This window comes from Esox lucius, chromosome 18, assembly GCF_011004845.1.
Source record: "Esox lucius isolate fEsoLuc1 chromosome 18, fEsoLuc1.pri, whole genome shotgun sequence".
NCBI lineage: Eukaryota > Metazoa > Chordata > Actinopteri > Esociformes > Esocidae > Esox > Esox lucius.
The window spans coordinates 21,982,006-22,003,860 of record NC_047586.1 but is presented as its reverse complement, the minus strand read 5'-3'; the positions used below and the strand labels follow the sequence as shown (position 1 = coordinate 22,003,860).

The window sequence follows — 21,855 nt, the reverse complement described above, 5'->3', positions numbered from 1 at the left end:
TGCTGACACCGTTCTCAGCGGGGTGCCCGGAGAAATGTATTTCATCTCGTCTTTGTTTCCCTCCCTGACACATGCTCAATTCGCTTAGACCCCCCCCCCCCCCCCCCCCCCCCCCCCCCCACACACACACACACACACACTCCAGGTTTTTAGTCTGTGGAGGATAAGAGGAACCGACACAGTAGGAACAAAGGGGACCGACACAGTAGGACAGACACATGGCTTCCTGAACTACTCTACAGTTCTGTGCCTGAAGGCATAAGTCCCTGTTCTTCTTCCGTATTGCTCATTGAAAGCGAGACTGCCCACCGTAAGCTGTATGGTTGTGTGTTAAATATCACCAGATTCAGCGGACACCCTTTAGGAAAGCGCAACTATGTTCTCTGTTGAAAGCGACAGGGTTTCCCCGATGCCAAGCAGTTCCTGGGCTTCCCATTCCCTGACCCCTCCTTAGTTCCTGCATTGCTCTCATTCACTGACCAGGCTTGGGCGTTGTCTGGGTTTTCATATCGTCATCTCGGGGTTCTCCCTCAAGATGTAGTATTACCAACAAACACAAAAAGACATCTTACTGGCAAAATGTGCACAATAGTTGTATTTACTGAACTCTAAAATAAATCCTTCAAAGAAATGGCTAGAATTGCATTAATGCTGCCCTGGGATACGGGATGTAAGGTAGTCCGCTCGAGTCTACCGTACACCTTATTCTCTTCGTCTATCGCCCTTCTCCTTTCCACTGGGTCTTCCCTGATGGCACAAGGCTTTCAAATGGAAATACCGTAAGCATCACTGAGCGCAGCACCACCTCTGATGCCCGGCAGGGGTCCTTGGCACATGTATCTTGTTACACACACACACACACACGCGCGCACACAGACACACACACAGCTTGCATCGCCTTGTTGATGCTAGGCAGGGGTCCCCATTCTCTTTTATCTCTTCAGGGGTTCCCTGTGAATAAAACAGCAGCCTTACTTCCATCATGGGCCGCTTGTACAGGGGGAGGAGGTTTGAGGAGGGGCAGGGACGATGCATGGGGGAGAGATAAGCCCGCTGTGAACGGTTTTTCAAAGCAGTCATTTGCACACTATGAATTGACCTCAACTTAGCCCACAAAGACATTTTGTATTTGAAATGTTCAGTAACCTTAACCCCCCTCCGTCCGGTCATTTTGGCTTGACTAGACTAGCCAGGGGTTATATAGCACCTCAGCAAGCCGATCAGTCTGTGGGCCGGAGACCTGGTCCTTCAGGGTTTTAGGTCCTACCCGTATTGGAGGGTTAATGTATCCGAGACGTCTCTTCCCACACTCACCCACTCTCCTTCTCCTGTTGGTTTTAGCTCTGCGGTGTGAGGAGGTGCTACCGGTGGCACAGGCCCCGGGACCGCGACTCCTATCTCCCGAGGAGCAGCGGCGTCTCGCCGACCAGGAGGAGAACACGTTGAGAGAGCTGCGCCTGTTCCTCCGGGACATCACCAAGCGCCTCGCCGTGGACAAACGCTTCAGCATCTTCAGCAAACCTGTGGACATTGAGGAGGTGGGCGACGGATGCAGTGATTGGTCAGGAGATGTACATAGTAGATACGGCACTACAGCTCCCGAGTCTGAGTTCAAAAAGAAGGGTCGTTACACCGTTAGAAGGTTGCAGGAAGAATTACTCTCGATTGGTTTTGAGTCCTCCTTCCCCGGCCATTGCCGTCTTTGTTTTGTACTGATTTCTGTGAATTCTCTCTCCTGAACAGATTAGTATGAAATGGGGTTGATGGCACCAGTTTAAATGGACTCATCTGAACTGATTTGTATTTATATTGAGTTTATAATACTATTGAAGAATCACTCTGGTCTCAAATCAAAGTGAGAACTGATTCTAGCCTATTATAACAGGGAGCAGTACACCCCCCTCCCACCTGAACCTCATGGAGAAGGGGATTGGTGGTATGTACAGGGGGAGGTTTTTGGAGGATCTTGGAAATTGAATGGGACTGGTGTGCAACTTTGCGTTGACTCTTGCCATGATTTCGTCTTAAAAATAGTTAATTGCACCAGTTTAAATCCACTTTGCAGAACTTATTCCTCTCAACCTGATTTCTTTGTAAATGGAGTGGATAGGACCAGTGTAAATTGACTCTTGAGCGGATTTCTTGGTAAATGGATCTGATGGCGCCTGTTTATATTGACTCTCCCCATCCAGGTGTCTGACTACCTGGAGGTGATTCGTCAGCCTATGGATCTCTCTACAGTCATGACCAAGATCGACACCCAGAAATACCTGACTGCCAAGGACTTCCTGGTTGACATAGACCTCATCTGCAGCAACGCCCTGGAGTACAACCCCGACAAGGACCCTTCAGGTACACAAGCTGTACCGCTGACGGAGAAACGCTCACCTATAGTCAGGGCTGCATTCATTCCCCTGCGTTTGACTTGTTTTCTCAACAGACTAATTCAGGTATGCCCCTACCCGTATTGTTCTGTTTGACTAAAGCGTCGGATTTGACCGAATTAATACTCTCCTGGGTTTGGGCTCAAATCCATTTAGGTCACGCTCATTTCAGAAATTACATTGGAAGCACAATGTTATTTTAATGAGGAACATTTCAAACTGAAATTTGGTTTTCTTCCTGAAGGGAGTCATTAGTCAATGACGAGTGATTCTGAATCAGTTTCTCATACCACATTATGACATTGTGGCAATGAACTGTGGCAGCTCTTCAGTGTTAATACGCCAAACAAAGCCGTTCTTTTACGAAACATTTTGACAAAGTACCGCCAGGTTCCGTCCTTCTTTGTAACGTTAAGCACCCCTAGCGATGGAACCGTCTTGTTTAACCAACCGAAAACATTGTTTAGTAACAGTCAAATTCCCGCCGTTATCAGCCATCCAACGCTACGTCTAAACTTTGGAATGCACTTAGCACTTCAGGTATACGATGACACCGGAGTGCTGAAACCCCGGGTGTCTGTCGGTTCCGCTCCGGTACGTCAGGCTGTGTGATAAATCCAATTAGATCTAGCAGTTATTACAGTCTTATTCATTATGATTTATGAAAGTGTCTCCAAGGCATTGACTCAAGACTTGGAATTGGTTTTTCCTTTCTTGCCTCAATTTGAAATTCAAATCGAGTGTACGCGTCGACGGGAGCCCCTAAAAGCGTGAAGCCCTCAACTAGCATCGCATCCGTGTAACGTCGCTGTCGTTTTTCCCTGCGATGCTGCATCTGCACAGAAAATTCATTATTTTAGTCACCTGCTTCCACATGTTTTTTTCCCTCTTTTCTTTTTACTTTTTTGCCCAACCTCGCTCTCTGCACGGCTTCCTCAGCCAGTGTAGTCAGAAAAACACACACATTCAGTTGCTACACTACATTACTAGCCACACACCCCGAGAATCCCCTCGCAGCGTGGGCCTTACATGCGTGCGCGCACACTCCCACAATGCCACACTGGCACGCTAGCGAAGACTGCAGGGGTCGTTACCAGCGAAATGTCTTATCAAATCAATTAGAATAACATGCATTATTGAAATGCACAGGCTGGCTCTGTGTTTATTTGAATGGTGAAATGTTGGGGTATAAGTATGCATGCATGCATGAATCTATGGATTCTGGCTTATGAATAATTCACCAGCCGTGGAAGCCAACATAGCGCGGGGAAACGGCGTAATAAAAAATCAGGTAGTGTCTGTATCTGTCAAAATTGAAAAACAATACTAGTGTTTAACTGGAAGCCCAATAGATGGAAGCTGAGTGACTTGTCCCCCCGACAACCGTTCAATTAAAACGGACCTTGTATTTCTTGGGTTGCCTTTGTTCCTTTCTCGTGCTCCCTGGGATACTGTCTGTCCGTGAGCCAACCAAACCGAACTAGTTTACTTTCTCTCTGCTTATTGCGCTTTTGAAAGCAGCTTTATACACGTGCACGCGCACAGATTTATAAATCTTATCTGTGGGTTTCCAGACATACTGAGGGTTCGGATCATTTGTGGAAGCACAGTGGGCACCAACGATTCATTTAAAGCGAAAAGAAAGAAAGAAATGCAATTAAGGGGTTTAATCCAGAAGCCTCTTCAGCGGAGTCCGTATTCCAGTGGGCCAGGGAATGAGGACCTTCCGCTGTTCATTGCGGAGTCTCCTCACAGACTTTTTGACGATCCTTTAACGTCCGCCTCCCGTCGTTAACTCTGGGAGGCGCTTTGCGTTCCGTCCCTTTTCTGTGTTCTAAAAGTGAGTCTTCTGTCTTTTGGCTTGCAGCCTTCACTCCCCACCCCCAGCCTCTGCTTATCTCCCGCAGTCTCCAGTTAGCGTTTAATGCGGATGTCGTATTTGGCCGCGTTGTAGGCAGGTCCCGCCCCCGACCCCGTGTTCTATCTCGCCCCGTTGTGTCGGGGGAACCGGGTCCGCCCGGTCAACACTGTCGGCCACGCGTTCACAAACAAACCCTACTCCTCTACTCTGGAGGAAAAACAGGCAAACAGACGTCTTCGACTCGCTTGGTACACAACTCTGTTTACACCCGATACCGCGGTAGCACAAAGTCCTTGTCAGCACGCGATGGAGGTGACACAGGTTCAATAAGGGAGCCGACCTACACTCAGATCTGCCTCTCTGTGCAGACGTTCACTCGAGGCTCTGACAGACAGACAAAATAACGCATGCATCACACACACACACTGCTGTAATTAGGCCTGTCTTGTGATTAGTGGTTAACTGCTGTCAATAGTGATCTCTCTGCTGCTCCTTCTGAACCTACTGACACACACACCCCACTTAGACTTCTGTTATTTCCCCTCAATGACAACCAGCTTTTGGGAGAAACAAATATTTGATGTTGAAGGGAAGGGATGTGCATGGTTGTGTTTGATATGGCGTGTGTGAGTCTTGTGTGAGAGCAGCAGAACAAGGTTGACGGGGAGTTTTGTCTCCTGGGGTTTATTTTTCGAAACATTCGCCATCAGAAGCACCTCTCTTGTCTCCATCCAGGCAGCGAGAGCACGGTAACCCTTTGCTCCCAGCCTTGGAAGCCAGACATGAACGTATTCAGCCCTTTGTACCGTGGCCAGTTGAGGGAGGGGAGGGCCAGGAGAAAGATTGAGGAAGGGTGTAGACTGATCTTGTAGTCCCAGAGTGAACGAAACGATGGAAATAACAACTGGTCATGTCCCGCCAAAGTCAAATAAATGGCTGCGTTTGTCTGTTAACGCCTGCCTTTTCTCTCCATCCAGATAAGATTATCCGCCACAGAGCATGCAGCCTGAAAGACACGGCCCACGCCATGGTAGCGTCCGAACTGGACCCTGAGTTCGACCGTATGTGCGAGGACATCAAGGAGTCGCGCAGGAAGAGGGGTGAGTCGCGCGCTCACACACAAGCCCACATACGTACGTTCCTGGCATGTGGCGTTACCAGCAAGGATGCCATTACCCTAAGGTCTGTACTAAGAATCGTTATGTTCCACTCGGGTTCAGCATGTTCACAGCTACATACCGTGTCTGTAATTAAATCAGAACCCCGCTCTGATTTATTTATGTCAACGTGTTTAGTCAGAGGCGATCACATATTAATCTACTTGAATATGGAGCATAGCAGGTTCAGTATTAGTAGCAGACTAATACTTGGAATTTCATTATTTTAGGGGGAAGGCCATTTGGCTTTCAGTGTCACAAAAATTAGGGCACATTGGCCACAAGCCCATTGAGTGAAATAGGAGGATTTGGAGCTTATAAATAAACAACTTGAGTTGCTGATAAGAACCACACACATGACAACATACATTATTCACTTTTTTAATATCATACTTTGAATAATCACTTATTGTAACTGATATATGGTTTTTCCACATAAAAAGTTAATTTATCATGTTTTAATCCTTGAAATTACATTTACTCCTCCCTCATAATTTTTATCGATTCTAGAAGTTTTAGTTGAGAGCATTCACATGATGACGACAAATAGGCAATGGTATTTACAATTAAGTAACGTTAAGGCTAGCTTGCCAGAAGGATAACATTACCTCAGTTACACAAAAGTAAACCGCGAAGTATCCTTTAACATCACAATCACCTGCGCTAATGAGTACGACCTTGATAAACAATCTTTTTTCTTTCACCCCAAACGCCGCCATTTCAAGCGTTGTCCAAACCTAACGTTACTTCTCTGAGCTCTCAAAAAGCATTCATGTGTATTCTCCCACTCAGACGTTGGTTATTCTCAGTTGCAAACTACAAACAAACAAATCGTCTCCTCGCCGCATGATTTTGACCGTAGAAGGGGCGCAGGCCGTAGGGCGTACAATCCCCACGCTGAAGAGTAGTTGGAGCTACTTGGTAACCACTTACGGTTAACCACTTATTTGTGTACACACAGACACGCTCTGGACATCTCAAAATTACTGTTTATTATGTACCTAGCTGGCAAAACTTGAGTTGTGAATTCCATACTGTAGCTACACCACCTGACGGGGCCTTTCGTGTCGTTTGCCTTGTCGTGGTGTGCTTGCAGCAGTAGTGTGAGTGGGCAGGCACTAATGCGAACCGGGTGGGTGCAATGATGAACCTGATCCACTTTGACTCCAACCGTATTGCGCACGGTGACTGCAGCCATTTGCACCGCAGCAAAATTGAAGGTATTGGGGAAAAAGACAACAACTTTAGACTAGCCATGTCACACGGTATATCACCCAAGCTGATTTTCTGGGGTCTCATACATCACATCTGAGTCGATCCCTTTCAAGGTGGACAAGGCGCGGGCGGGCTCACACACAAACCCGTTCACACACACAAACAACACAGCCTTTTCGCAAATGAATATTTTAGTCAAGGGGTGGAAAGGGAATACAGCTGTGAATATTTCATGGGGCAGTGGAGGTGCTGAAGGTATCAATTTGTATGGTTAGATTGCCCGGCGTTGGGTTGCGTCAGCAAAACCTAATCTGGGCTGATCTGGTTCTCCCCTGGAGTGGGCAACGTGTGCACGTTGGCCTGGAGAATGCATCTGGCAGAAAGTGGTGTACATGTCTCTTCCCCGTGGTACCCAGCCCCCCATTCAACCCTGTCATTCTCAGACGGCCCGGGAACCCCCAGGGACTCTGACAAATACTCTCACGCACGTGCGCGCGCACACTCCAAAGTACTTGAAGAAATCAATGAATTCTCTCTGCTCTTTCTACTCCTGTTTGTGTGTATGTTAATTGATCCCGTGTGTTGTCCGCAGACCTCCAGACTCCGGCCTTGCCGCCTGTCTCCCTGGCTGCCGTGGTAACCCCTAGGAGGCCGGCTGGAGAGGAGAACACCGGGGGCGGCTCTCAGGGAGAGGCTGTGGAGAAGCAGCACTGCAGCAGTAGTGAGTAACATGCACAATAATCCAGACCTACTAGTGGTAGCTGCGTCACATAGGAGCAACACAATTGGACTCCTTAAATACTTGTGTACACACACACACACACACACACACACACACACACACAGACACACATACGCCGGTGCTTCCCGCTGTGACTCACTCCACATTTGAGAAAAGGCCCAGTGGGCCGCCTCATTAGAAACGCTTCTTTTTCTTCTCCTCTCCTTGCGTTGTCTTCCAAGCACTCTGCTGAGCGCTACCATGCCAAAGAGCAATTACACGAGCTCCTGCCGCCCCAGATAGGTGCATGCAGGGAGCTGAGATCATCCCAGGGTTAAGGATCTCCATTTAAACCGTTGTTAGGGATTTTTCTTTTTTTTTCCTTTTTCTTTTCCCGTCCGATCAATCCCCAGTCGTCCCGTGATTCTAGGGTCCCTTCTGAGGGCCGGGTGAACAAGAAAAGCCGGTGGAGGATGTTTCATGGTTAATGACCGTTGGTGACTACCGAAATATACTCAGAACAATTTGCTGTCCCAACCTGGATTACCTCGTAATCGAGTCTAGGCCCTATTACGTTCCGTGGGAATCCTCATCAATCATTCTGTCTCGTACCTCCCTCCCTAAGCTGATACTAAGCTGGCACTTGAGGTATTATCCAGAACTCAGAAGAAACTGGAAACCAGGCGGGAACTCTGTTTTTGGGATGGATACTCTAACAACGGGAATACGAACATGGCTCTTTCTGCCATCTCCTGTGCCTCACATGCAGAGAAAACACTCAATTACTGGTATACTCCCTGTTCAGAAATGCTACATCCTGCCTTGCTCCTATGGCATCTCTGGCCACTCTGTTCGTCACTACATTCAAGTAAAAAACTTTCAGCATGCCCAAGAAATGTATGCCCCTGGACTGAGTGCACGTAGGTCAGCTATGTCTTCCAAGAAGGATTCAAAGAGGCCAAAGGTCAATATTAAGTCACAGGTCAATGCGCTGGGAATTTGGTGAATGTGGCCGGGACAATAAAGGTTTATAAAGGGAAATCTGTTTGCGGCTAGCTTGAAACCTTTGCAAGCTTCAAAGTAAATTATCCAAGACTATGGCAAGTGTGTTCAGGTTCCCTGTGGACATTGTGAGTAGGACTTTCAAGCATGTTAACAACATATCTAACAGGAAGGTTTACAGTCCTATTCAAGACCTCCGTTTCCCAATCGGTTGTCCCTGCCTACTTGATCTCCAACCATCGTTCCAGCATCCAAACATGAATTAATTAAATGACTACTATCCTGTATCACACACTTGGATTATCATGACATTTTTTACGAAGATGGTCAAGCTTTCGTCCAAAGAATCTGTGCTGAGCTATTACGTTTTACCCCCAAAATGCTCTTCCGACCAGATGAGGGCACGCTCACTTGGCTGACAACCTGAATTAGCTTTGCATGTGCCCTGGCCAATCAGCTTCGCCCATGCAGCTTCCAACCTTCTCAGCAGTTAGCGGCACCAAAGAGTTGACCCTATAGTGCTGCATAGTGTTTGGCTTTCAACAGCCTAATGACCTTAAGAGACCTGGGGCTGGACCCAGTAGAACTGGATCATTGACTCCCTGATGAGCTGACCTTTGGGGTGGTGACCATTTAACATTTCTTCATGAGGTCAGCGTCACAGAAAACAATCCGCAACCGCAATCATAACCTAGAGCACTATTGTACAATGTGGTCCATGTAAATAATGAAATATTTTTTTTACATAAAACCCTTGTTCTGCATAAAATTCATTCGTCATTGCTTTTCTGTCTGTTTTCCATACAATGTTTGTTTTTAATTTGCGCACAGGTAACAGTTTAACGTTGGCACATCTCAGCAAGGTCCTGTTAGTTTCACGCAAAAGTCAACCTATACGGGGGGTTTTCGAGTCTCAGCCTCGGTTTTGTTGAGAAATGTCCTCGTCAAAACAAAACTGGTTCTTAACTCCATTTGTAGGAATATTAAACAACTCAAATGTCATATCGAATATCTTTCAGTTCATCTAAAAATTGACTTCACTGGGGTGATCTGTGCTAATGACTGACTATATTTTTGCGGTGGTGGGAAATGGACCATTTTGTTTGGGCAAAAATCTAAGAAGAACATAACCAATTGATTTGGAAAAGCGGTCTGTTTTTAAATCATGTCAATAGCTGTCGGTCGGCTAGTATTTCCCCCCCCCTCGTCTCCTTTGTGCACGAGATACCTGTTGGGTGGGAAAAATTGCTTTGCATTATGAAAACGCAAGTGTGTGCTAGGCTTTTGACCGTGACATTCATTTTCTAGTTCCGCATTTTCATATTTAAAAATCCAATTACCCGAAACGCCTCATCCATACGCTCTCTCTCTCTGTGTGCCTATCTGCAGCGGTGCCAGGAGAGGGTGTGAGTGATGTAACTTTGCCCAACAAGCTTCACATTAGAATCCACCATTGGTAGAAGTCTGGTTTGGACTCATCTTTGACCTTATAATGTACGTCGTGTAAAGAAACAAGCATCTGAAGTTCTTTCCCAAGCCTGTTTTGCTGCGTTCCGTTTTCCTGCATTCTAGAGCATGGTTTGGACTTTTGTGAATATGCAGACTTTTGAAAGCTATCCAGGTCCCTTGCCTTTTGTTAAAACATAAAATGTCAACCAATTGATTGGATGAAAGGACAGTCAACTGGGGTGGCAGGGTAGCCTAGTGGTGATATGCCAATAAATAAATGAATGGTCGCTGGTTCTAATCCCCAAGCCAACAAATTAAAAAGCCCTGCTCTGTCACTGAGGAAGAGGTTCAACCTTAATTGCTCCCAGGTCGTTGGTGTAAATAATGTGTTCTTAGGGTACTTGCCTGTTAAAACGAGAGTAAAACAAAATAAATTGAACGACAAATTCCTGTTTCTTGTCATCGCTAATCCCTCCCCAGTAGTGCCAATTAAATCCACTCTGTTGACTGTCACTCAAACTAACCTCTGCTGCAAACTCGACAAAACCTGTCTTTGATAGATACATTGTGGCGGCAGTCCTGGAGAAAACCAATTATGAGTATTGTGTGCACATTGGCTGCTTTCTTGCCCTTGCGATGCCCCTGAACATCATTACATACAGGTAGATCATGATGCTCAGCCGACGTGTTTTCCTGTAGACTACAAAATAAGCGACGCTGCAAGCTAAATGTTGATCAGATAACACTTAATGATACCCGTGACAGGTCAACAGTGTATCATGGTTCATCTCCGCTGCCAGACCTAATATGCGAGCTAATGAAACTGTTCTGGTGGGCTTAAACTTGTATTAATGAACCTCACGTAATGGACTACCAGAAAAGTCTCTCATTGGCGAATATTGGCCGAGGGCTTATGTTTGTAGTTAATGTAATATTTTGGCTGGGGATTTTGTCAAAAGTTTTATTAATATTCACGTTCGATCAAAGGGCCGATGTACGTTGATAAATGGGTCGGATCTGGACTGCGCGCCGCCAGTTGAATAGCTCTGGTCTGCAGGCAGGAGGTTAGAATCCTGGCATAGATGCCAGGTGAACACGTCCCAGAAATAAAGGATGTGGAAACTGTGTTAATATCCGATAGCATGCTGAAGGCAGCAGTGGCAGGTCAGGACCCTCAAATGGAACACCCTGATATTGTATGGTTCTATGGAGTGTGGTTAGGTCAGCGCCATCAAGGGAAACTGACTGCTCTCCTGGACATGGACTCGCCATGCACATGCTCAATCATCCACACCCCCCAGGGACACAATGTCACATGCAGTCACCCCAGCATATATTAGCTTGCAGACTGTGATTTGAATTTAGGAGCAGCCCGACAGACAGACAGGCGCCGTCCATTTTTGTACGATTGAAAACACGGAGGGGTCTTGGAGTATACCTGAGGTTTTTTACCTGTCTAAACGACGAATGTCTGAATGATAGTGAATAAATGATATCCCTCCCACCGCTTCGGCCCCTCAGATTTGCCTTGATGTATTGTCTGAAAAGGATGTACTTGCATGGAGCACTAACGAACCGAAATGCCCAACCCAAATACACCATTTGTAGGGCTGAAGTAGATCTTGCTGCCCTGCAACACTCGGGACTGACACAGGATGGCGCTTCTCTCTCAGGAGACTCCCGTACTAGGTCTCCAGCTGGCTCTGTAAAGCAGACTTTAGGCCTAGGGAGATGCAAGCTTTGCAATGAGAATATTTTTGCGTGCGTGCGTGCGTGCGTGCGTGCGTGCGTGTGTGTGACTTGCTCACTGTTAATTATCTGTATGGGTGTAGGAGCTAAGTAGCAATGCTAGATTTAATGTGCAGCACTTTGGCCTTCTATCGATCCAAAGTCAACATTGTGGCCTTCAATTGATGTGTTTAAGTAATTATTTTCATGTGCATGTAACTTAAAACCTGTAAGTAACAGAACATAGTTTGGCTACAGCCAGCTTCACGTGCGATGGATCATCCATTTTTAGCCCCGTCAGACTATCCTTGCGAGCTGTCATGTGATTGGCTTATTGTGTGCAGCAGTTTGGCGTTGTTCGAGTAAAAGGTAAAACATACTCTTTATTTTACCACAGTCCATTATGACCACACCTGACCTCTGGCTATTCACCAAGAGTTTACATGGTAAAACATAATATTAATGACCCAAATTGGCTGTAAGCATTTGCGATTATGAAGGGCAGGAGTAGTGGATTAGTTGGCCTCGCCTCGTTTCCCGGTCTGATCAAACCGAGGTGGTTGAATCGGCGTACAGCGGCCTCTTCCATTAGCGTTCCCCCTGCCTTTATCTCAGGAGCCACAGCATTCCACACGCTGGTCACTAATTCCTCCGCCACGGGGACTTCAGGTTATCACCGCGTCCCAGAACTTATCACCACACCACAGAACTTACTTAATTAGCTTCCCTAATTAATTATTTGAGAGAAAGTCATCATTGGCATCCAATTCTCACCCGGAGCACTTTGGTGACATTTAATTAATTGATAGGGGGAAATCAATTACGTGTTGATAGATATGACAGAATCTTCCGCACGATACTGCCCCCCCCCCCCCACCAACCCCCAGGACTTCCCCAGAGAGAGAAATGCTGATGAAGTTGCTTCGAGACGCTCTAATAATCTGAACCTTCACTGTTAGCCGGGGGGGTGGGGGAGCCAACACCGACCTTGGATCAATTTTCTGGGGGAGGCTTCTTCGGCACGGGTCGCGGCTGGCTGAGCATCAACCAGAGGATTGGGGTGACCTTTAACCCAAGGCCCACGGCCGAGTATCCCCAATAGCAGCCCTGTTCAACATGTAAAAGTCCTACCGTCGACTGTACAAGTCTTACCGAAGACATCTGGACTCCAGTCCAGGCCTTACCTGTTTAGGACGGCCAGGTTATTGGCACAAATAACTCTGTGGGGATCGAAGTTATTTGCGACCATTCCATGGCAGTTTAGGCTGACAGCCCAGGGCCGTTCTGGGTTCATGGCGAGGTTCTTGCCGCCAGGATATGGAGCAGAGTTCACCCAGTGTGCCATCCCTTTATCCATAATTTACACTCCTGTGTTCTCATTCACACGCCTCATGTTGCCAGTAGCCATGTGAGCTGACTGGTTTTGACTTGGGAATACTTGGGACGTTTTCCCCTCTAAGTGCCTTGTGATGCCTGCATGGGAATACAATTTACCGTAGCGTTGTTTACTCAGTTATATTCTCATTATTGTGTTCTTGTTAATGTCTTGCATTAGCCTAGCTCTAGGCTTATATTTGTAGAGCTTTGCATTCAGCCCATGATTGGAGAGCCCATCAGACCCCCCCCCCCCCCATTTGAGCAGTGTTCTAGGAACTCAAATATGACACAAGGAGAACACTTCCTGTATCATTCAATAGGGCTCTCACTACCTGCAGGTGTTTTCTCATTTTAAACGGGCATGTTGCAAAACTGAGTGCGATAATTCCTTCAGAAGGTTGTAGAAGCGAGCCGGCTCGCCATTTCACATTCCACTTTCCTCTGCGGTGAATTCTCCCTCGCGACGAGTGGACTTTTTTTGTTCTTCTCTCCATCAGGTATAGAAGCGGTCGTCTTTTTATATGAGCAAGCAGGCACATAACTCTGGCACGATTCAAGGGCATAACATTCCAATGTGATTTACCCAAAGGAACCTGGCATTCCTCTGAGAGGCCGAGTGTGTGTAGAAAATGGACGCGAACAGGTAGGTGTCCGCTACGCGTGTCCTCCCAATGTGGAGTCCGAGGCAACGGCCTGCAGTGTCCACCCCTTTCTCGTCGTTTCTCCACAGTGTAGTTTCCCGGCTAGCCAATCCATTCAGTGTTGCACAGATTTACTTTTTCTTTTTATGTGCCTTGCTGCTCAGTTTCAGTGGAACTACAGTCGTCATCCGGCGTGCTTTACCTACTCTGTTGTTGACCTTATCCAACATGCTTTACCTACACTCTATAGTTGACCTCAAGTGTGCATATGTTCCCAAAACAATCCCGGGGGGGGGTGTTCTCTAGTGAAAGCACCGGTGGTGCAGACCAGTGAAGTGTCCTCCTTACCTCACTGGAGAGCTGCAGATGCGCGTGTGTCTACATCCACATGGACACACAGGTGGTGTGTCTACTCATCCGTCCGGCATTGCTATATCCTCGCTGCTTCATCCTGAGACACGAGACCGACAAGCCTCTCCTGGGAAAACACACGCACAGCACTGTCTTCACTTAAGGAGAACACATGTAGCTTCGTTTGTATGGGGTGGTGTGTTTCCACTATACACTTGTTAGGATCCAGGTAAAGCTGTGAGACACCAACGATTCATTCCCAAGGTCAGTCCTGACCTTTTTAACATTCCCCTTCCAGAGGAGCGTTAACTGTGATTGGGTAAAGTACTGTACCGTAGAAAATTAGAATAGATCCATTCTTCAGTGGAACAAAGGAGCGGCCCTGGACTGGAAGATAATGATCAGGCCCTTTCCACATTTTCATCCTCTGTGGAAAATGCCAGCCCGAATGTTGGAGAGCAGAGGGGTGTTTTCCAGTCAGCACTTGAGACCGTTGGTTCTCAACTCCAGGCGTCAGGATCCCGAGTGATGCTGGTTTACCCTCTAGCCCTCTAATCAGGCCCCTGATTTTAGACCTCAGACGCTGAGCCAATGCAATTACTTACTAGGTAGAATAGAAAGCCAGCAGTATTCTGGGTCCCCAGGTTCAGACTTAAGAATCCCTGCATAAGACATGGGGAAATGTATTATTATAGCTCTAAATCAGAGGCTGGGGCATATAAGCATAACAGAGATTACTAGTGGGGAGAATATTTTTTAATTAGAAGAAACTGAAAGGTTTTGTTCTTGTTTGTGCAGCAATATGGATGGTCCATCTGTTAGCAATATCAGACAGCTGTTAAATTTGTTTAAAGAAATACTAAAGAGTGAAAATATAAATGTAGAATATACACTAAACTTGATATCAAAGAAATACTTAATGAAATGCACTGACTGATGTCATCTTTACTTTTTTTAGATTTGCGTTATGCATCTTTTGTATAGTTTTGCTTTGAAAGACTGAGTAGAGTAAGGTCGACCTTTCTGTGGTGAAACTAGAACAGGCCAATATCAGTACATATATCCCTTTTATTAATAGAAAAGGGAGTCGCTGGCCGGATACAAAGAGCATCTGGCCCCATCCGAAACTGCTGTGACTCTTAATGTTATTATTAGTTGTAAGAACTGGACCTGCAGATTCACTCACAGCTGCGTCCCCAATTGAAGACACACTCACAAAAAGATACACACGCACACATAGCGACCCTGTGGTGCTAGCTAATGAAATCCCTCCAAACCATCCAGCGATGAGCTCTCAGCCTAAGCTGCCATTTTGTGGGCCCAGATGCCTTCTGGAACATTGTGGCACCAAGCGTGAAATGAATGTAAAATCAACCATAATGCCTTTTCTCGTCTCTTTATTGTTTTAGAGTGCAGATGAGCTGACAAGTGTAAATAGCTCTCTGAGGAATAGCATGTCTCCATCTTGTGTTCTCCCTCTTGCTCATGTTGTCTTCTGTTAGGTGTCTCTCTCTCTGGTGGTGTCTCTCTTTCTGGTGGTGTCTCTTGTCTCTCTCAATGATACGTCTCTCTGGGGTTGTGTTTGCTGGTCTCTCTTTCTGGGGTTTTGTTGTGCGTGTCTCTCTGTGGTTTTGCGCGCGTGTCCGTCCCTGGTGGTGTGCGTGTGTGTGCCCGTCTCTCTCTGGTGTTGTGTGTGTCTCTCGCTCGCTCTCTCTCTGGTGGTGTGTGTGCCTTGTGTTTTCTGTTTTTCTGTTTTAATTCAGCCCACATCACCCAACCCCACTCGTTTGTCTTCCGGACATATGTTAAGTGTACACTCCCGACGCTGCCAGAGTTGGTCGTTATCTTGGCTGGGTTGTTGACGTGCCATGCAAATGACTGCAGATGGATGTCCTAGTAAATGACTTACTAGCCTTTATGTTTGGAACAGGCCTGAAGGAGTTGAGTTTGGATGATTGAGCATCTCTGGTTGATGCCCGCTTGCTTGGACGATGAGTCAGATGGTAGTGTTGTTGTTTTCAGACTTCGATCGACCTAGCAGTTGAATTTGGGATTGGGGGGCCTTGGTTGTAGCAATAAAAAGTGCACTTCTGTTTTTGGTCATTGAGCCGATGCTGATATCCAAGAGTTGTAGAATTTACCCTTCAGTTTTGATGAATAACACTCAACTGAATAGATGTTAGGTTTGACTTCCATAGTTGTGCTATGCTATTTGAAACCTATTGATACCCATGGCACTTGACAGATAAAAAACGTGTGCAATTTACAACCTATACTCTCCACTCTGTTTTAATTTCTTCAGCCTATCGGATCAATCAAAGCGGCTGTGTGGACAGCCGGTTTTAAATGGTTTGTTGTTCGGGGAGTGTTTGTGCATTCGGGGGAAATCTCAAATACCCCGAATGACATTCCAGGGCTGCCCTGGTCAGCAGCGCACTGACACGGCTGTTCAATAACGATTCATCTTTCTAGTGCTGTAGTACTTCATGAGTCGAATCCTCCCGTGGCTTGTGTAAGACTATTCAAAGTAATGAACATAGTATATAAAATAAAAAGGAATCGGATATAAGAATTAAGGAAAGAACTGGTATATTCTGTTAAGCAATATGAACCAAGAAAGTCACCAGCTATATAAGTGAGGGTGAGACGGTGCATCTCACCTCAGCTGGGAGGCACCAGAAAATTGAACAGTTGATTGAAGAGCCTTTTCTGTTTGAATTGGAAATCAATCAGTATTTTCCTAACTAGGCAACTCCTGCGACAAACTTTCTATTCATAAAGTAAGAGGGCTGATTTATTTACTGAAATTTAGATAAAACACAATGTTCTTGCTTCACCCGGAACCAGGTCTAATCAAGTCCCCTCCCTCCTCATTATTTCAATTCACACGATTGAATGAATGCCATCGTCAGCTTCCGAGAGTTCAATTTGTGAGCTTGGACACTGCCATAGGGCACAGCTCTGATCATACAGCAGCTTTTGTCGCTTTTCGAAGGACGTGTTTCGTCTATGGCTGACAGCAATGCCTGATGCCCAATCCGCGTAGTCCAGTTGGGGTGTTAATGTGTAATCATATTCCTATCCACCCCATCTGATCAGTGGTGCCGTTTTGGTTTCCGTTCTTCAGCTTCTGTGAGCAGCTCGAAGCCTCTCAAATACACTTCACAACATAAGGCTTATTATTGTCATAAGCGTTAGTGTTGTTATCAATGAGGCTGTATGGAGTGTCGCTCCTCATTTTCCCAGTCATTAATGAAGTAGCTAATGTATCCGCATTCCACCAAGAATATTAACTTTCTTGACTGGGCGCGCACACAGAAATACTTGCATCCATGGTTGTTGTAACAGGGATTTTTCTAATGATGTTAAGTGACTGCTGGAGCTGCACTCAACAAAGCTACATGCCAGATCTCCATTAGCGAGGGAGAGAGATACATTTCCCACCTAACCAGTCATTGCACAAGTCATCTCTGGGTCTTGGACTAGACATGGTGTATCGCTGTCTCGCGTCTGTCTCCATCCCTCCGTTTGTGGCCATGTGATCCGCTTCACTGCTTCCTCCCTGTAAATTCACCAGAGTGACTCAGCAGGATACAGTGGTCTTTCTTGCAAGCATGCAGTGTTTCTATGTTGGCGTTTTTAATACTTTCATTAGGGTGTGCTGCGTTTGCTCCTCGAAGTAGCGGAGACAGTTCATGGCATTCAACGTCCGTTTACCACTTCGTCCCAAGAGAAATTTGAAACTGGATTGGCTCTGACCTCCTGAACCTGGAGTCACGGGGCAATGGTTCTGTTCCGATATGCCCTTGGGTTGCAGCATGCTTTCTTCTAAGTGACGTGTCTTTACAGATATCGACATCTAGCCAGTGAGAAGCCCAACAGGTTGGACCTGGTGTGTTAGTAATCTGCCATGTCATCCTTTAAAGGCTGGTGTATCTTAGTTATTCAAGATCAAGCCGACAGATTTTCGCTTTGATTGTCGTTAGACGAACATTATATCCAAACACTGTTATCAAAGGAATGACAAGTCTCCTCATTAGAAATGCTGCTTGATGACGGGAGAGTCGTGTTGGAGTTAGGACTTGGTGTTAGACTACATGATGCCAATTGGAGAAACTGCTTTAGATCCTCATTCATCTCTTCTAACACCCACCCACCTTCTTCCGGAGATAGAAATGATCTGGAAATCCCCGCCCTCACTTCAGGCACGGTCTTCCCCCAATCCTGTTACTTCTAAACAAAGAAGTGACAGAGAACTTGGGCCTCGAATGTCATTGCACCCTAGAGTCGTTTGACAGACGTTAGGAAACTATTTCCGTTACAGTCTGTCCAATGGACATCAGATGCCCCGGAAAGCATCTTCTAGGATGCCACTAACATTTAATGGCTTTTACCAATCTCCCCTTGATGTTCAAGTCTCTCCTTCACCCTTTTGCAGTTTTTCCCCTTTCTAAAAAATCGCCTGTTTGGAAAATTCCTATCTGGAATTAGCAGGACAACTTTCTTGGAATGTCATACTACAGTCTATCATCCCGAGACACGCTGGGAATGGTGTGCTGTGAAAATCCCCATTTGTTCCACAATATTTAACTCCCAGTGCCTTGCTGTGGAGCCACACTGAGTACAACGGTTTGCTGAGAAGGAGAGCTTGTTGTGTTTCAGGCGGATCGTACAAATGTAGGCAACCCAAACGGATCACAGCGGCCTTTCTCATCGCACAACTTCCCTGAGAGGATCGTATGTGAGGCAAACGGAATGGGATTAATGGAATATCAGGAGGTCCCTCTGCGCAATACAGCTGATTCCTGCTGCTCTTTGTACTTACAACTGTGTTCCTCTAATGTGCTTATGACATTAATGTGCAGCAAACGGAGGGTAGAGGTCTCCAGCCTTGACATCAACAGCACTAAATTACAAGGCTACATGGCAAACACTAAAGGAATCGTTTTCCCACAGCATTGGAGTTTGGCTCACAATTTGGCCTATGGAATCTCAATTGTGTGGGCGGGTGTGTTTTTTTTTTTTTTTTATATAATGGGGACATACACTCTCCAAACCCATTTGGATTGATGTTAGGTTTGCGACAAAAGTAGGGTTAGGAATTAATGGTTTGGGTTAAGCATTCCTTTAGGGAAGGTGTGGTGGGTGGGTGAGGTGTGTGCGGGGGGGGGGGGGGTATAGGGTGTCTATGTGGGGGGAGGGTGTCTGTGTAACCTAAGTCTACTGATGCAGTTGCTCTCTGTGCGTGCTGCTTCATGGGCTGTTGTGCCATAAAGAGGATTCCAGGGTTCAGTGGGTTGCCTCCCGAGGGTCAGGGAGGATGGCAGGAAGAGGAGCTGGACAGCGTGGCGCCCAACTGCTACGTCAGCCCAGACCGGATGGATGGTCAGTCCCTCAGTCTGTCCATAGCAGCTGGGTGCCACTCTGCCCAGCTCCTCTTCCTGCCAGCCTCCATCGATCACCCCGGCTGTCCACTGCTTTCCTGTCATCATTTGTCTCCGTACTCTGGGTTTGTGTGTGTGTGCCTGTGTGTGAAATTGTGCACACACACAGGCAGACGCAAGCTTATACACTCAATCATACTCTGACTGGGAAGAAACACACTCGCTCTTCCACTCTCTGTTGATCAGTGGCAGAAGTTTTCCTTCGGGAGGATCAGGCCCATTAATTGATGCCATGCAGGTAAAGGTGGGCCTTCCAGGAGTGTTTCGTTTGCCTGTGTGGACACAGGGCTGGAGAGGGAGAGAGGGGCGACACTGGTTTCCAGGAGCAAAGAATGGGGCCATTTATGGATGGGCTTGTTTTATGAAGTGTCAGCCACAGATGGCTGCCTCTCCCTTTCTTATTCTCTAATTTTTTCTCTCTTTCTCTCATTCTAGTTCTGTAATTCTTTCTCTCATTTTATTTCTAATTTCTCTCATTCTTCTCTCTATTTAGTTCTCGTTCTTTCCCGCTCCCCATTGATGCTAGGAGAGCATGGTGAGTGCATGGGAGGGTCCGTGTCAGGGCCGGAACGGGGACAGGATCTGGACTCCACCTTGAGTGAGAGTGAACACTCGTGTCAAACCTATAGAATAATACATTTTAAAATCGATTGTTTTTGGGGGGGGGGTGGGGGTGTCAGTTCTTTTGTCCAGTTGTGTAGGGGGACTGTTAGCCGATGGGGAATAGTAGCGCCCAGTCCTGCTGTGTGGAACCGAGGATGACGGAGAAATAGATTTCATTTAGATTATTTCGTCGTATTCGATCTCGCCGATGTTTTAAAAGACGCTGTGCTCTATTCACCCGTCTTGTAAGAGATAAAGGTTATTAAATCCAATCCATTTTCCGTCGTCTGAGCCGCACGTCCTTGGAGGATGACACCGGCTGAGGGATGAGTGTGGGGTATTTTGTCAGGTACAGACAGTCGGTGGCTCAGAAGTTTTTCTGGCGCCGTATAAATCATGCATGCATTGGTGCCTTTAATTATTACAAAGTGCTGTGCTATTCAAAGCAGAGAATCCTTCATCCCTCCATCCTTCCCTCTTCCTGGATCCCTTGTTCCGACCGTCGGTGGCTGAGCGTTCACGCTCCAACAATTCCCATGCATTATTTAAGAGCTGCAGATGACAACTCATTTGCTGCCATTCTGTCTCACCTTTTCCCATCACAGACACATGCTCGCTCCGTCTCACCTTTTCCCCCCCTCGGGAAATGGCTTCAATAGAGCTGACCACCCCAAGACCGTGGCACTCTTAACCGGTCCCAAACCGCGTGGGAGTGAGATGCTTGGTGACATAATGGACTCATGCGTCTGTGGGAAATAGGAGGGGTCACTAGGGGTCACTTGGTCATTTCTATTTGTTTTGGCTCTCACCGCACCATAGGCAGGAAGTGTGATTTGGGATGTTTGTGTGCATGTGCACCCGTTCGCCCGTGTTTCGGTGGGTGAGCTTAAAGGTTACTTGACTGTACTGGAAGTCTGCACTGTGACTAATCATTCCTCTAAAGGCCGTTGACATTTCCAAATGAAATACAAATTCCGAGGGGCAAATACGAATTAGTGATCAGACTGCCTCCGATAAACAGTCCTGGACGGATGGGCTAATGGCAGATTTTGCTTCTTTGCATTGTGTTCTTATCCACTCTCGCTTTCTCTCTTTAGTTTTCGTTCTGTACCGTCTCTCCCCCCCAGTCCTGCTTCTCCTCTATCCTTCTCACTGCCGCTCCATCGTCCCTATCTCTCTCCACTCATCAGTCTTCCTTAATCCTCCAACTTCCTTTCCGCCTCTTCGTCTCTTGTCCGCCAGAGTTGAAGTTGGCGCTGTGTTCCAGCGACACGCGTAGGGTGACTTTCGCCTGTCCTCTACCCTACTGCCCTGCCTGGTCTGGATTGGTGTGTTTTCCCAGTGGGCGGGAGGTGGTCGCACCCCACCTCAACCTCATCACCGGGGCCAGCGGTCAACCGCCTTTGCTTGGGCGGGACACGGTCACCCAGCAAGGCTGGTCTGACATAGAACCCCACTTCACCTCATATCTTCCTCTTCTCTCTTCTCCCCCGCTTCTGTTCCTCCTGCTCATCTGGACTAATTTAATCCTAGCCACACTAGATTTCATCTCACCCCCCTCCCCAAGTGGCGGGTATTCGGACGGCCTGATAGGTTGGTGGTACTGTGGCTGGTTTTGGTGAGATAAGTGGAGATGACTTTAGTCTGCGCACGCTCACACACTTCATACGTGGGTGGTTGACATGCCATGTCGTTTCTGGAAATGTCTGAGGTAATAGTGGAATGAACAGTGAAATGTTTTGGGGCCAACTGTTAGGTAAAATGATGACATACAAATGGTTATCCTAAAATGCAGACTTTCTACTGTGCCTCTTGAAATTATTCACCCCCTAGGTCTTTTCCATATTTTGAGTAACAACAAGAAATCAGAATGGATTTAATTAGGAATTCTTGCCACTGACAAAAAGTTGACAATGTCAAAG

At 46.7% G+C, this 21,855-nt stretch overlaps 1 protein-coding gene across 2 annotated transcripts in view; it reads left to right on the top strand.

The window, feature by feature from the left end:
• Positions 1–21,855, top strand: part of atad2b (ATPase family AAA domain containing 2B) — a 70,971-nt gene that overhangs the window by 25,052 nt on the left and 24,064 nt on the right. For both annotated transcript variants that reach the window (XM_010882174.4, XM_010882173.3), the window contains exons 21-24: positions 1,342–1,538; positions 2,193–2,352; positions 5,223–5,345; positions 7,210–7,338. In XM_010882174.4, the coding sequence (XP_010880476.2) occupies positions 1,342–1,538; positions 2,193–2,352; positions 5,223–5,345; positions 7,210–7,338 (609 nt within the window). The remainder of the gene's footprint in view (positions 1–1,341; positions 1,539–2,192; positions 2,353–5,222; positions 5,346–7,209; positions 7,339–21,855) is intronic.